The sequence below is a fragment of the Nycticebus coucang genome, chromosome 9, assembly GCF_027406575.1.
Source record: "Nycticebus coucang isolate mNycCou1 chromosome 9, mNycCou1.pri, whole genome shotgun sequence".
Taxonomy (NCBI): domain Eukaryota; kingdom Metazoa; phylum Chordata; class Mammalia; order Primates; family Lorisidae; genus Nycticebus; species Nycticebus coucang.
The window spans coordinates 51,465,004-51,481,521 of record NC_069788.1 but is presented as its reverse complement, the minus strand read 5'-3'; the positions used below and the strand labels follow the sequence as shown (position 1 = coordinate 51,481,521).

General features: G+C 40.5%; 1 protein-coding gene across 9 annotated transcripts; it reads left to right on the top strand.

Annotated features, from left to right (window-relative positions):
* Window positions 1-671: 671 nt before the first annotated feature.
* On the top strand, window positions 672-12,370 carry LOC128593665 (zinc finger protein with KRAB and SCAN domains 8-like). 9 transcript variants are annotated; one of them, XM_053601894.1, is made up of 8 exons: window positions 672-1,471; window positions 1,772-2,031; window positions 2,445-2,695; window positions 3,998-4,136; window positions 6,351-7,428; window positions 8,517-8,632; window positions 10,412-10,520; window positions 12,300-12,370. In XM_053601894.1, the coding sequence occupies exon 5, from the start codon at window positions 6,408-6,410 to the stop codon at window positions 7,215-7,217; it is 810 nt and encodes a 269-aa protein (XP_053457869.1). In that variant the 5' UTR covers window positions 672-1,471; window positions 1,772-2,031; window positions 2,445-2,695; window positions 3,998-4,136; window positions 6,351-6,407; the 3' UTR covers window positions 7,218-7,428; window positions 8,517-8,632; window positions 10,412-10,520; window positions 12,300-12,370. The 9 variants fall into 9 exon arrangements, with proteins under 9 accessions (XP_053457869.1, XP_053457875.1, XP_053457876.1 ...); XM_053601900.1 differs by having other exon boundaries at window positions 1,772-2,132; XM_053601901.1 differs by adding an exon at window positions 9,732-9,754 and having other exon boundaries at window positions 1,772-2,695.
* The last annotated feature ends 4,148 nt before the right edge of the window (window positions 12,371-16,518 follow it).

Sequence of the window (16,518 nt, the reverse complement as noted above, 5' to 3'; positions counted from 1 at the left end):
TGGTTTTCATTGAGAGAAACTTGACAACATCTAGAGACATTTTTGGTTGTAGGAATGGTAGGCAGATGGGATGCCACTATTGGTTAGATACCAATAGTGGCCATTGATGCTACTAAACATCCTGTATGCAAGCCCCCACAACAAAGATTGGCCCAAAATGTTTAATGCAGAAGTTGAGGCACCTGGGTCTACATACGTTTAAGGTAAATAGGAGAAAGAAGATACCAAATACTAGCATTACATTAGGAAAATGGGCTATGCTGAGCTTTAAGAGAATATTTTATGGTTTGTAAGAAAAAGGAGCATTAGTGTCGAGAATTCAGCAACATGTCAGGGTGTTGATAAAATTGATGTTTTAAGATTGGTTTCCTCATGAAATTTGCCACCATCCCTATGCCAAGTGTTTCAGGAGTGCAAATGTTATTGATTACAAATCTAGTTTTAGCCCTCCACATCTTGACTCATTACCATAGTAGCATCAGTGGTAAAGCACTAGGGGTTATCTCTTTAGCAGAAGGCTGTCCATTACCTAAGATTTAGCCTTGGGGACAACATGGCTAAATTCCTGCCCTCAACAGTTCCGTGGGCAGCCATAAACAAGAATAATTACCACCTCTCTGAGGAAATCACAAGCCAGAACACATTCAAGTATGCGGAATATACAGCGTTGGCTTTCTGATCACTGCTAATTAACCAGAGTTGCTGTGGCCCTGTGTGTCCGTTTAAAGAGGGTCTATAGGGCCGCACTAGAGATGTTTCACCAGCTGCATTGTTTTAAATTCAAAATTCACGGATGGTCCTACAAACCCACCTTGGTGAAGGTGAGATAGGAAATTAGAGCCTTGCGGATGGCCCAGGATAAACTCGCTCCCCGGCCGGAGCTAATCTGCACTGCGACGGGTACAGGTAGAAGGTGCGCCACTCTTTGCCAGCCTCGGGCTAAACTGGCCTCCGCCCCGGAAGTGCGCACTTCCGCCCTGCGGAGAAGCCGCGTACCTGGTTGCAGCTCCCCGGAAAATAGGCTGGTAGGCATTTGGGCTTTGGCTGGGTGAGTGTTGCTGTGCGGCAACCGGCGAGCTAGACCTTCTGTCCCCAGGCCAACCAGAGTGGGACAGTGGGTGGGAATTAACACCCAAATGTAACCTCCCAGGAAAGGGTTTTACTCTAAATTCAGAGCTGCGAGTCCCCACAGTTGGGACGGCTTCCCTCTGAGGGTTATAGCCCTGGTCTTCCTGCCGGCTTCAGAGCTTCATTCACAACTGTAAGTTAGGTCAGTACAATTGCTTCTAGTACAGTTGATACCATTGCGCACCAGACCTTCAGCTTGCTTTTTCAAACAAGAGGGGGAAACTACGAATAACTGGAGATAACTATTAGGAGCTCGAAATTCAGCAGAGGCTTCCTTTTCCTCGTCCACTTCTTGTGCCCGTAACCTTTCTTTTTGAATGCAGAAAAGACCTGTGCATTTCAGGTTGGCAATAAATGGTCGCCTTTCCCCTTGGTAATTACCTCCATCCTTGCCAGGGCCATCTTCAGCAGCCTCGAGTGTGTTCTTCTCAGGATGCCCTTCTCCCTCTCCCACCGGTGCTCAGAGACAATGACCAGGAGATCCCCTTGGTGACTTGCAGCACCACCATGTGATCTGAGAGCCCTTTGCAAATTACTTCCTCGTTTAAAATTGCACTTTTTTCTCCCATAACCCTTACTAATTAATGTAACATCTACGACAGCATTTGCTTTTTATTTGAGTAAAATAATATTTCTTTTACAGAAGTGTTCCTGAAGAAAAGGCCCTCGGAAGGAATCCTGCTGAATTGCAGACTCTCCAATTACAGGAAAGCTGCACCAGTGCCTCTTTAGAGGACCTAGTTTCCCTGCTCTCAACGATTCTGTTAACGAGAAAACTCTCCAGGCCAGAGTGCTCTCAGCTGGCTCCAGCAGCCCACTTGACAATGCTTTGCTAAGCAGCCCAGTTGACAATGGCTGAGGCCCATTCCCGTAGTTCTGACTGTCCTGCCTGAGAAGCACCAGGTCAGGGAATGGGAGCAGCACTGGCTAAAGGAGGGAGAGTTGTCCTTGCAGAAATGGCTAAGTTGGAGAACTTCAACAACTTGGGTGAATACAGACAGCAGGTGGGAAGGGAGAGATAGTCTCTTAGGGATTCTTTTTTTCTCTTATGTTTTAAGCATAAGTCTAAAGCCAGACTAGTTGTGATTTTGGCCAAGTTATTTAATCTTTCAGTCCATTTTCTCATCAGTAAATGGGAATGATAAAAGCACCTGCCTGGAGTTGTAATGAGGGTTACATGAACAGTACCTGGTACATAGGAAGTGCTATCCCCATATTTGTTTCAATTATTTCTTCTTCTTACCTTGGGATTGGCCTGCTCTGATTTCATTTCTGCAGTGATTCCTTCATAAATTCATGTGTTTAATTTTTTCCAGGTCCCAGCTCTTATATATGGCCAGGAGATAACCTGGCCAGAAATGCCTACTCTGGGAGCAGAGAGAAAATAACTCTCTCTCCAGTATCACCCAAGAATATACCACTGAAATTTCAATGATAGAGACTCTTCCCTCTACAGCGGAGTTGTGTTAAACTTTGACATTCTATGGTCTTTTGGAGGTTCTAAAAGTGAGGGACTTGAGACTAAAAACAAACAACAAATCAAAAGAACCTGCTTAACAGGATCAGGGTAAGTAAATTCTGAATGCTTAGCAAAGTTTGATTAAGTTCACAATGAGGCTGCAGCAGGAGTAAATCCAGCTGACCCTTGCCACTTACAAGATTTTTATTGTTCAGAAGCTCCATCTTTGCTGCCCTTTTACCTGCAATATAAGCTGTAACTGTGTTTCCATTTTTTTGTCTTTGACTTTGCTTAATATGCTTTGTTTTGCCTCACAGGAGTTTTGATTATCTATGTGTGGGTCAAATTAATCTTTTCATTTATGACCTGTGGATTTTGGCTCATAATGAGAAAGGCCTTTCTACCCTGTATAAGAATAAAGTTACCTATTTTAAATTGCACACAAATTTTATCGCTACCCTGTATAAGACTCACATTTTTCTTTGGTACTTTTTTGGTTTTGTTGATAACAACTTTGGTTTATTTGAAATATTTTCTGGTATATAACATGAGGTAGGAATCCAATTTAATGTCTTTCCAGATGACTATGCAGTTCCCCTTATACATAGTATATTATTGAAAGAAATACTTTTCTTTGTCTTTCCTGTTACCTGTATTATATGCTAAATTTCTGCCTATGAAATTTTTGGACTTTTTTTTCTGTACCATTTGTTTATCTCAACAGTACCACACTGTTTAAGTCTTAAGTCTTTTAAAATCCTTTAGGGCAAGTACTCCTCCAATTGCCCTTTTTCAGTTTTCCATGTAGTCTTGCTTATTTTTTTACGTGAACTTTTTTTTTTTTTTTTTTTTTGAGACAGTATCACTTTGTTGCTCTCGGTAGAGTGCAGTGGCATCAACAGCTCACAGCAACCTCAAACTTGGGCTCAAGTGATTCTCTTGCCTCAGCCTCCCAAGTAGGTGGGACTACAGGCACCTGCCACACGCCCAGCTATTTTTAGAGATGAAGTCTCGCTCTGGCTCAGGCTGTCCACCATCCTTGGCCTCCCAGAGTGCCAGGATTACAGGCATTAGACGCCTGGCCTTTTTTTCGTGAACATTAATATCTTCTAAAAAGCTGGTATTTTTATTGGAGTGGTGTTAAATTTACAGATTAGTCTCTGAGTGCTAAGCCCTGAGAAGCCATACAGTGGCTCACTGGGGAGGGAAGTCCCAGATGCAAATATCATCCAGGCTGTTTTATATGTTGTCTGACCACATAAATTTTATTTGCTTTCTCAATTTTCTTATTTATGAGAGTAGGACTTTAATGTCTTCCCTGAAGGATCAAAGGAAATAAGAAGTGTAAAATGCCTTCTTGGAATAAATAGTCTTTCTTCCCACCTCCCACCTCCATCCCATTCTTGTCAGCTCACCAACCACTGAGAGGGAAGCCGCCAGGATCCTGGAGTGGGTTGCCAGGTGCCACGGCTCATGATTGCACAGAAGTCGACTTCTCTAGACCTGTATCAGCTTCCATCACTTGGACAGTTTAATCGCAGTTTTCCAGGTGAGTTCCTTCTGTACTTTCCCTAAGGTTTTGGGCCCAGGAGTGAACAGCTGTTGCAGGACTGGAAAATGAAATCTATAGACTTTCGCCAAAGATCATAGGGGAAAGAATTTTATTTGCCAGCAGGGAAACTCACCAGGCCAGCAGCCTTTAAAGTGATGAGCCCACCTCCATCATCTCTGTCCCTGTCCTTTCATTGGACTCACAAGTAGACAAAGGAATTACCCTATTTCTCATTGGAGTTGTAAAATCATGTGCAGGGTTTACAGAAGCAGAAGCAAGCAGCAAGCATTAGTTTCAAGGACCTAGGAAACTAAGGTTTACAAATTCCTAAGAGCTGGGTTACCCTGGGGAGGACCTCGCAGGAGTGTCCTTGGGCTTCTCTAAGGAGCCTTTGGTTTTTTAGACTTTACTTTTGCCGGGTATCCTCCCTCACAGCCAGCTAGGAAGAGAGAAAACTACATGTTGCAGCAGGTTACCTCAGGCCTTCCCTTTCTGTCCCCTCATTCTTCTTTACCTCTCCCCTTTTCCACCCTCTTCCACACACTCCCCTTTGCTCTCTCTCCCTTCGCTCTTCCCTCTGTCCCCTTCCTCTTCCCTTTCTTCTCCTTCTTTCTCTTCCCTTCTTCCTCCCTTCTCTTCCCCTCTGCCTTCTCACCTGACCCTTTTGAACTGGTGGAGCTATTGTCCAGAGACCCTGAGAAAGAGCTGGCTGGGGCAGGGTGTGTTCTGCACCTGAGAGCTTTACCAGGCCCACATCTCAAGTCTAGCCCCTGGCATTCTCTGAGACTCAGAAGATTCTTAAAGGAGTGATCCTGGCTCACTTTTTTTTTTTTTTTTAACATGGCTGACTATCCATGCACAAAGTGGAGGAATGAAGACCTTATTTTCTCTTGGCCCTAAATCCTTATCTCTCCTTTGTGTTCGTTGTATTGTTATTAGTTTGGGGGGTTTTTTGTCTTTTGGGTTTTTTTTTAGTAGAATGTTGCCTGGATTGAGATTTGACTGTTTTTGTCATTCTTACACTGAGGTGATAGGTTTTGGGGAGGAAGACTACAGAGATGAAGTGTCCTTTTTAATCATATCAAGTGTGCATACTGTTGTTCACTTGACTTAACTACTGTGGACACATCAATTTGTAACATGGAAAAAGGCAGAAAGATGATTAGTGTAGTATGAGTTTGAAGAAAATGTTTTATCAACTTTGGAGACAAAATTGGGTTTGTTCCCAGGGGATAAGAGAGTGGCAGCAATCCACTAAGTTCTCCAGGCAGTGGTCTGAATTATAAAGATGGAATGTGTTGGTTGGGATCCCTTTCCTTGCAGAGGTAAAGGGTTTACTCTGTCACAATTCTAGAGGAAACAAAGCATCCCTGTTGCTGAGATACTGCTTATCATAAAAGCAGCTGCAGCAGTAGCAATGGCACAGCAGACCTTTTTTGGTTCCTTTTTCTCTTCCAGCCCAAGTAGTATAGATTCCTCTGGTGGTAAAAATATGCTAATGATGTTATTGTCATTTTTCCAAATTTAGTGACTGTCTGTTTCTTTTGTCTCCTCTATTCCCATATTCCTTCATCAGCTTTATCTGCAAATTTCTTCAGGTTGTTTTGTTTTCCCCCAATTTAATTAAATATGATTAAAAGTCTTTAAAGTAGAAATGATCTTTTTTTTGGAGACAGTGTCACTTTGTCACCTTTGGTGGAGTATTGTGGTGTCATAGCTCATAGCGCCCTCAAACTCTTGGCCTCAAAAGATCCTCTTGCTTCAGCCTCCCGAGTAGGTGGGACTACAGGTGTCCCACAACACCTGGCAATTTTTAGAAATGGGGTCTCACTCTTGCTCAGGCTAGTCTCAAACTCCTGAACTTAGGCTATCCACTCACCTTGGCCTCCAGAGTGCTAGGATTACAGGTGTGAGTTACCATGCCCAGCCCAGGAATGATATCATTTTTATATGATATATAAAAATCCCAGATTCTGTATTTTAGATACCTTCATAGACAATAGATTTAAATAAACATTTGAGACAGGTGTTCATTTCAATAGTTTTTTGATATCACTGGGTCATGGTATAGGCTGAATGAAAACATGATCTGGCTACTGTACAATTAGCGTGTCCTGGAATGACCAAACATGTTTGACAGCCTTAGTCAGTATCATATTGCTTTAGCAACAGGGAATAAAGTATATTTGAAAGATCTGTTTATTATTGCAGGAATCAAGCCATAGGTATCAACCAGATGTCAACTCTGAAGGGAAGATTTTTATAAAGATGGACTCACACCAGAAGGTCCCTGGCATATATAATGGGGATACTTTACTGATTCCTGAATATGAAAATGTCTCTTGGTATGAGGACCAGTTAGAAAGGCAGGAGGGCAGGCCCACAGAAGAAAGACGGTATAAATGCAGTGAATGTGGGAAGAAATTTTCCCAGAGCTCGGGCCTTGTTCGACATCAGAGAATCCATACTGGAGAGAAACCCTATGAGTGTGATCACTGTGGAAAAGCCTTTAGTGTGCGCTCAACCCTCACTGTGCATGAGAGAATCCACACTGGTGAGAAGCCCTATACCTGTCATGAGTGTAAGAAAGCCTTCAGTGTAAGGGCACACCTGATTATACATCAGAGAATCCACAATGGAGAGAAACCCTATGAATGTAATGAGTGTGGCAAAGCATTTAGTGTGAGCTCAGACCTGATCAAACGTCAGAGAATCCATACAGGTGAAAAACCTTATGAGTGTGATGAATGTGGGAAGTCTTTCAGTGTGAGCTCAGCCCTCATCAAACATCAGAGAATCCACACAGGAGAAAAGCCATATGAATGTAAGGAGTGTGGGAAGGCCTTCTATGTGAATTCAGCCCTTCTTAATCACGAGAGGATTCACTCTGGAGAAAAGCCTTATGAGTGTGGAGAGTGTGGAAAAGCATTCAGCCAGATCTCAACCCTTATTCATCACCAGAGAATCCATACTGGAGAGAAACCATATGAGTGTGATGAGTGTGGGAAAGCTTTCTGTGGGAGCTCTAATCTTACTAAACACCAGAAAATACATGCCAAAGGAAAGTGTCATCAGTGATTCATGTGGTGAATATATCCCAAAGGCCTTTTGTTATATCAGAAGATACCATTGGAAGAAGAGTATAGTAAAAGTTAATGTCTTAATTGACACTTCATCCTTTGGAATATTAAAAGAAGTGAGAAGTCACTGAAAAGTGACTCCAACAGCATAATGAGCAAGGCTTTAAAATCACATCTGCTTCTGAGAATGCAGTTTTACAACTCATAAGGTAAAGCCATTTAAACATCATATATCATAATTTATACTGGCTTAGTAAGCAAACTAGAGTAATTCAAACATTTTTTTTAAGACAGAGTCTCACTTTTATTTCTCTTCTGTCCAAATCTTTGGTTGTCTTTTTGCTACCAGTATTATAGATGAAACATTATGTTTTCACACTGGAAACAGTGTTGGTTAGAGAGGGACCACATATCTTCATTGAATCTGGAAATACTAACCTGTTGATTTTTTTTTTTTTTTGCCTTTGATTTATCACTGTGCTCTCAAGACTGATTAAATGCTGTCCACCAGACCATAACCTAACTTCCTAACCCTAATCCCGAAACTCTATTTATGCACATGTAAAATTTAGGAATGAAATCTGGACTTTGTTATTATTCTATTTTAACAGTGATTTCTTGCTCCTGAGTAACAAACCTGAAAGTTTTGGTCCCTGAAATTTAACTCATGAGGTTCAAGATGAATACCAAATTAAAAGAATTAGTAGAAACTGCTCTACATTTTAAACAGGTAGGAGGGAAAACTGGTTGTGAAATGATGTTCTCTTCTCTGCCTTCTGTGTTGCAAAGGGATGCAGTTTCCCTGAACTCTTCTGAAATGCTTCAGCTGTGAGACACACTAGACTTCATGAAACTCTGAGCCAAATTGTGGTTAGTAGGCACTGAGGTCACAGAACATGTGAAAGAGCACATTATGAAGCCTCTGCTATTGAGGTAATGCCAACCACCCTGTCCCAAGTAATTTATATAAGGCCTGGATGTGGGTATTGAAAGCAGAGAAGGTCATGGTTCTGGAGATCAAATTAAGGAGATAGGATGTCATTCAGAGAGTAGGGTATGTTAGAAAAAGTAAAGCACATACTGTACTTACAGACAGAAGTGAAGGGCCTTGGCAGAAGCCGAGGAAATTCTCCTTCCTGTGCCAGGTTCAAGTGTGAATTCCTTTGCCCTGCTTATCTTTGGCAGTTGAGAGAAACTGTGGTTTCTTGATCTCCCCTGTCATACCATTTCTGTGCTGTTGTCTTAAATGTTTTTAGTATTGACCTTTTTGACCCTAGCTATCTTGTTTTGTTCCTAGTATGGAGGTTTGCAGACAGAATCATCTGCGTGGAGAACACCATTCTGGGATTAGCAATAAAGTGATGCTGTCTCCTCCCCCAGATTACACAAAGAAATACTAATAAGTAGTGAATGGTGAGTATTTTGAAGACTTTGAAGGAGCAGACATTCTGGAAAGAGAAATTTTTTTTACTGAATCATTTGTTTGGAGATCAGGATACATGTACTACAGTTATTCCTTTTGACCTGAAATTGAGATATTAATGATTCCTTTAGAAAGGGCCTTGTGCCAGAAGCTAGGATTACAAAAATAAGTGAAAAAAAGCACTGTAATCTCAGGGGTCTTACAGTTTGTTTGACAACAAGGAGAGTTGATAGAAAGCAATGATTACAGTGATAAAGCCACTGGATTTAGAGTATTTTCAGTACTTTGCACTGAAGAAAGTATAACAATAACTCAGGAGACATTGGAAAGGCTTTTAAGGATGATGAAAGCTTGAAGAAGAATTAGTTCTTGATCCATGTGTGTGAAAAAGAATGAAGGAAGGTACAGCAATAACAACATGTGAAAAGCATAGTACATCCGGGCAAAGGGAGGGAAGTTTTCAAGGACCAATCATAGACTCCATACATGAAAGTAGTATACCAGGGCCAGACCATGAAATTCTGTTTGCTGTGCTAAAAAGTGTGAGACACAATCTCTAAGCTGGTGTTTTTCAAACACTTAGTGCAGTAAGATGTGTTTCGCTGTACTCTGAGCAATAGAATAAGACTCTGTCTCAAAAAAAAAAAAAAATGCATTTTACTTTGTATCCATGGTTGGGAGAGACAGTCATCCTTGGACCTTTTGTGCTCCTGCATGTCTTGCTGGGTGTGCCAGCACTGCAAGGCTCTGCAACTCTTTTAGGTTATTTCACACCATTGTTTGTGCAGTTGGTATCCTTGAGAGATGAGCTGTCTTGGACAAAGTAGGCTTACTAAGCTTATTGTTTGTTTTGTGTTCTTTTGAAAAATTCCTATTCGGTTCTTACACGTGTTTTAGGAATTGTTTACATACCCGAGATATGAATCCTTTTCACAAGGAATACACATATCATCTCCAGATCTATGGCTTGCCTTTTTATTCTCTTAATGGTGATTTTGATGAATAGTAGTTTTTAATTCTAACATAGTCTCATATTTGGTTTTTTCCTATTTTATGTATATGTCTTGTTTTCTGTGTTTTTTAAAGAAGTTCTCTGCCTTGAGATGATGAAGGTAATCACTATGATCTTAAAGAGTTTTCTAATTTGCTTTCTCATTTACATCTGTAATTCATTTGAAATTGATTTTTGTGCATGAGTAAGGTAGAGTCAAATTTTATTTTTTTTCATACGGATATTCATTAGATCCTACATCACTTATTATCATTTCCTACTCTTCTACAGAGCCAGTTTCTCATAAATTAATTTTTCATGTATGCATGGGTCTATGGTTTCTCTATTATGTTCCATTGTTTTATTTGACTAACCCTGTATCAATACCAGATTTTCCTAATTATTGGAAATTGTGGAATGATTTGCTCCACTGGATACCACAACAATGTACTTCACAACAAAGTAAAGTGGTGAGGAGCCAGACTCCAAGCCAGATTTCTATGAGTGATTTTTCAGAACTGACCATAGCAATTACAATGGGCAAAGCTTCCCTACCCATACCGGATTATGGGCAAAGTCAATGCATTGTATTCTCTGAAAGGCATTACAGCCAAAGACTTGGATCCCTCAGCTAGCCATGCTCTCAGACATATCTGCATTCCTAGTCCAGGCATCCCCATTAGGAGGTCTCTTTATTAGAGTCCTCCACTAAGCAACTTGAAGCACCTTTACTGGGATCAGGATACTTGAAAATACTTTGCCTTCTTCTTCTTCTCAGCCCCTGGGTCCATAAAACTGCTCGAGTCTTTTGTTTGGTGCACCCATGGCAGTGAGATGATCCACATATCTTTACTGATTCATCTGACCCTTGTGTGGCTCTTCCATTGGTAAGAATGGCACACTGCAAAAGCCAGTACTTTTCTCTGTTGTGCTTCTTGTTAATGCTGTTGCTGATTAAAGGCTTGACTGATACTTTATCATTTTGGCTTGTTTTATCTGACTACTACAACACTTGGCACCTCAGCTCTTTCTAGATCAGCTCAGTTTTTTTTTTAGAGAAACAGAATCTCACTTTGTCACCCTTGAAAGAGTGCTGAGGCGTCCCAGCTCACAGCAACCTCCAGCTCTTGGGCTTAGGCAATTCTCTTGCCTCAGCCTCCTGAGTAGCTGTGACTACAGGCGCCTGCCACAATGCCTGGCTATTTTGTTGTTGTTGTTGTTGCAGTTTGTCCGGGACCAAGTTCGAACCCACCACCCTTGGTATATGGGGCCAGCGCCCTACTTACTTGGCTCAGTTTTTGATACCATCTTCCTCTCCTACTTTATGTATCCTGCTTGGCTATTTCTGATTCTTTGCATTTACATACAAGCTTTAGAATCAACTGTCCAGTTCTACCCACGCCTTCCTAAAACGTGTATTAGGTTTTGCTTTGTTTTGTTTGAGAGAGAGTCTCACTTGGTCGTCCTGGGGTTGAGTACCATGGCATCATCATAGCTGATAGCAACCTCAAATTCTTGAGTCAAACAATCCTCATGCCTCAGCTTCCTAAGTGGCTGAGACTACAGGTGCCTGCCACAACGCCCAGCTAATTTTTCTATTTTAGTAGAGATAAGGTCTCACTCTTGCTCAGGCTGGTATTGAACTCCTAAGCTCAAATGATCCACCTACCTCAGCCTCCCAAACTGCTAGGATTACAGGCACGAGGCACTACACCCAGCATGGGCACCATTTTAAATAACAACATCACCCACAGAAAGCATAAAAAAAGTGGTACTTATTATGTCCTCAAATGACATTTATAGGTTAATAGCTATAACAACATTGCTGAGTGTTACTTACTTGATCTCGTTAGATGATATATTAGTTTCATAGGGCTACCATAACAAATTACCACACCCTTGATGACATAAAAAAACAGAAATATGTTTTCACACTGTTCTGGAGGCCCAAAGTCCAAATCAAGGTGTTGGCAGGTTCATATTTCCTCTGAAGGCTCTAGGGGTCAGTCCTTACTGGCTTCTTCTACTTTCTAAGAATCCTAGGCTTTAGCCACATCACTCAAATCTCAAGACTTTGTCCCCACACTGGCCTTCGCCTTTGCTCTGTCTTTTCTTTCTTTTTTTTTTTTTTTTGTTTGTTTTGTTTTGAGATAGAATCTCACTCTGCTGCCAAAGCTAGAATGCTGTGGCATCAGCCTAGCCCATAGCAACCTCAAACTCCTGGGTTCAGGTGATCTTCCTACCTCAGCCTCCCAGGTATCTGAGACTACAGGTACCCACCACAACGCTCAACTAAGTTTTTCTATTTTTAGTAGAGATAGAGTTTCACTCTTGCTCAGACTAGTCTTGAACTCCTGACCTCAAAGGCTCTTTTCACCTTGGCCTAACACAGTGCTAGGATTACAGGCATGAGCCACCATGCTTGGCCCTGTCTTTTCTGTTGAAGGATTTAGAGCCCATATAAATAATCTTTTGGCCTAGTATAATCTCATCTTGTGATTGTAAACTTAATTACATCTGTAATGTGATGTATTACAAATATATCTTATTTGACCCTTTTCTCAAATAAGGTCAAATTTGCAGGTTCTGGGGATTAGGACATAAACAAAACTTTGTGGGGAGCCACCATTCAACCCAATACTAATGATAAATTTCTTTCTTCTCAGAGAAAAACTGATTAATACAGTTGAGCACTGAAGTTGATGTGAAGTTTTCTGGAAATTAAGACAAAATGAAAATAAGTTTATATTGTTTTTCATTTCCCTAACAAAAGAAAGCAATTATATTTCACTACAGAGGTGAACTTTTCCAGGAACTAAATTCTAATAAACATATTATTTGAGTCCCTTTGTAAAGAATATTGAATAACAGAGTGGATACTGTCTTCAACTATAATTTTAAAAGGAGAAATACTTAAAATAGATCATAGTAAACCCTAAAACAGTCCTTGTGTCCTTATAAGCAGACAATAGTGGGATGAAAAGGAATTTGAGAAGAATCACTGAGGACAAGGATAAAATGAGAAATGATATTTAAAGTTTAAATTGGACTAAATTTCAACTTGCTCTAGATATCCCTCAGGAACAGGAAAGAGCAACACAGTGATTGGAGATTTATACAAAATTATTTAATATATGTCCCCCAGTGAAGTTTAGATTTTTTAATAAAGCAGTTACAGTTATTCCAATTTTATGTGAAAGTATATATTCATCATCATTGTCCTGTCTTCATATTAGAAGTAATCAAAAACTAAAAGACTAATCTGTTTTTTCCCCTAGGAAATAAAGACAATGCTGACATAATAGTGAAGAAAGCACACGGGGGCCAGAAACGAAAGCTTTAATGTTCACTTCCGTGTGTTATTAAATTACAACATACCTACAAAAAAATGCACAAGGCTGGACGGGTGCCTCATGCCTGTAATCTTAAAAGTCTGGGAGGCTAAGGCAGAAGGATTATTTGAATTCCAGAGTTCAAGGCGACCATTTTTACTAAAAATAGAAAAACTAGCCAGGCATCATAGTGTTAGGTGTTTTTAGTCCCAGCTACTTGGGAAGCAGAATCAAGAGGATCACTTGAGCCCAAGAGTTTGAGGTTGCTGTGAGCTATGATGACATGATGGCACTCAGGGTGACAAAGTGATACTCCATCTAAAAAAAAAAAAAAAAAACACAAATCAGAAACATAGTTGTATCAGTTTAAACTAAGTGAGCATACTTGTGTAACCCACACTCAGCTCAAGAAACAAAATATTTGCAGCCTTCCAGAATCCTATTCCTCCAGGATCCCTTCTAACACCACTAATGAATGTTATCTGTTTTTGAATTTTGTATGCCATTCACTTTCTGTGTCTGGCTTATTTCTCTTGACATTATGTTTTTAAGACTGATTCATATTGTGGAGTGTAGTTTTAGTTAATGTTCCCATGAAATGTCTAACTCAGTGAAATATTTCTACATGTGGCTTAAGAGAGTATGTTCATGGATTTGCTTTATGTAATAATCTTGCTTTATATGATGGTTAAAAGTATTAGATTTAATCTAAATGGTTGGGAAAATAAATGATTATTAAGTCATGTCCCTCAAATTTCAGATGGATTAAGCAAGTATTGGGTAGAGAGGATAGAATTCCCTGAGAAGGACCTGTGATACTTATTCTGTGTGGCACATTGGATTCTTTATGTAATGATTTAGGGGATGAATAGATGAATAGATAACTTTATTCTTGCCCAGACATAAAGCCAACCCACTTCAAAGTCTGCATTAATAACAGAGCAATCTCTGGCTCGGTGCCTATAGCTCAGCAGCTAGGGTGCCAGCCACATACACCTGGACTGGTGGGTTCGAACCCGGCCAGGGCCTGCCAAACAACAATGACAACTACAACCAAAAAATAGCCAGGCATTATGGTGGGCGTCTATAGTCCCAGCTACTTGGGAGGCTGAGGCAAGAGAATCGCTTAAGCCCAAGAGTTGGAGGTTGCTGTGAGTTGTGATGCCACTCATGGCACTCTACTCAGGGTGACATAGTGAGACCCTGTCTTAAAAAAAAAATAGTAATAGAGGAATTTTTAAGGAAAGCCAGTTTATTCCTCAGGGGAAAAAAAACTCTGGATGTTGTCAGTCACAGTTTGGGTGCTTAGCTGGGATTCCAAAGTTCTTTATCAAAAAGTATGAAAAGGACCACTTTAGCCTGGAAGATGTTTAGAATAAATCTTGGTGGCTGTTCAGTTCATTAAAACATCTTAGGTTGGCTGAGGACAGTGACTCTCATCTATAATACCAGCACTCTGGGAGGCCAAGGCAGGTAGATTGCCTAAGCTCATGAGTTTGAGACCAGCCTGAGCTAGAACGAGACCCCATCTCTAAACATAGCCAGGCATGTGGCAGGTGCCTGTAGTCCCAGTTACTCAGGAGGTTGAGGCAAGAGAATCACTTCAGCCCAAGAGTTTGATGTTGCTGTGGACTATGACACCACAGCACTCTACCAGGGGCAACAAAGTGAAACTGTCTCAAAATAAATAAATAAATAAATCATAGGATGAACTCTATTGATGTCTAATATCTAAACAAGCATACTTCTGTTTCTATAACTACTTTTCCCTTCTTCCATTTCTCATGGCACATTGTTTTATTCCTTAGGACATTTATCTTATGTTTTACTTCTTTATCTGTCTCTTTTATCCTGCTTATTTGACTATGAGTTTTTTGATTGCAGGGATTATTCCTCCTCATGGATTCTCTACAGCCCCTAGTATGGTGACTGGTTGGAGACTGTACAAGTCAGTTTGGCTAATTATGATGAAGAAGTTTTTATCATGTAACCAAGAACTCCCCAAATCACAGTGGCTTAATATAACAAAGGTTTTTCTTATTTATCTTGCATTTTAGTTACGGATCAGTTGCAGTTCTACAACACATTCTGTCTACTCTGGGATTCAGATTAGAAGAGTAGTCCTACATTGAGTATGCTGCTTTTGTGATAATAGAAAAAAACAATGGGAGGACCACATGATGGCTTCTGCTCAGGAGAGCACATGTCACTTCCACTTATATTTCATTGACCAAAATGAGTAAAATGACCAAGTGTATTATCTATGGAGTTGGTAAAATAATCCTTATAAAGAAGGCAGTGAATAATTAAGGACAACATTGAAATAGTGTATTTGCTCTGATAGCCAATATTTATGGCATGATGTCTATTCCATGGCTTTTTCTGAATGCCTTTTATATATACATTTTTTTTTTCTCAGAACAGTGCTGTAAGACACGTGCTACTACTATGTGCCCATTTTACAGCTGAAGAAGTTGAGGAACAAAGATAATTAAATAACTTGACCAACGTTATTCATCTAGAAAATGGTAGGTAGTACCAGGAATTGAAACCAGAAGTTTGACTGTACAACCTGTTCTTTTAACCACTGTGCTGTATTATGAGAAATTTTTTTTGTTTTTGAGACAGTCTCATTTTGTCACCCTCAGTAGAGTTTCATGGTGTCATAGCTCACAGCAATCTCAAACTCCTTCAGCCTCCCAAGTAGCTGAGACTATAGGCGCCCACACTATGCCTGGCTATTTTTAGAGACAGGGTCTTGCTCTAGCTCAGGCTGGTCTCGAATCTCAGGCATTCCACCCACCTCGACCTCCCAGAGTGGTAGGATTATAGACATGAGCCACTACGCCTGGCCTATTAGGAGAGTTTTATTTTTATTTATTTATTTTTTGAGACAGAGTCTCACCATTTTGCCCTTGGTAGAGTGCCCTGGTGTCACAGCTCACAGCAACCTCCAAGTCTTGGGCTTAAGCGATTCTCTTGCCTTGGCCTCCCAAATAGCTGGGACTACAGGCGCCTGCTGCAATGCCTGGCTATTTTTTGTTGTTGTTGTTGCAGTTCTCATTGTTGCTTTAGCTGGCCCAGGCCTGGTTCGAACCCACCAGCCTTGGTATATGTGGCTGGCACCGTAACCACCATGCTATGGGCACCGAGCTCTATTTTGAGAGTTTTAATCCGAAGATTTATGTTCATCTACCACCCTGGGCTTTAAGAGGCAGTAAGTTGTGCTAGTAAAAACTCTGGAAGTGAGATTCAAGAGCCCCGGATCTCAACCTGTCTTTATGATAATTATATTACCTAAGCTAATGCCAGTTAGCTGGGCATCAACTTCTACATCCTTAAAAATAAGGGAGACAGACCAGATGCTCCCTGATAACCCCTTCCAGCTTTGAGGTTTTTTACAATCTCTTGCTATTACTAAATAAATAATAAAATATTTTATTAATGTTAGTGTGATGATCTCTTTTTTTCATCTGCTACTTCCTATGTTATATGTTCTCAGCAGATCTTAATCTCCCCAGTATTGTCCTTCTGTTTTACTTCTCAGGCTTTA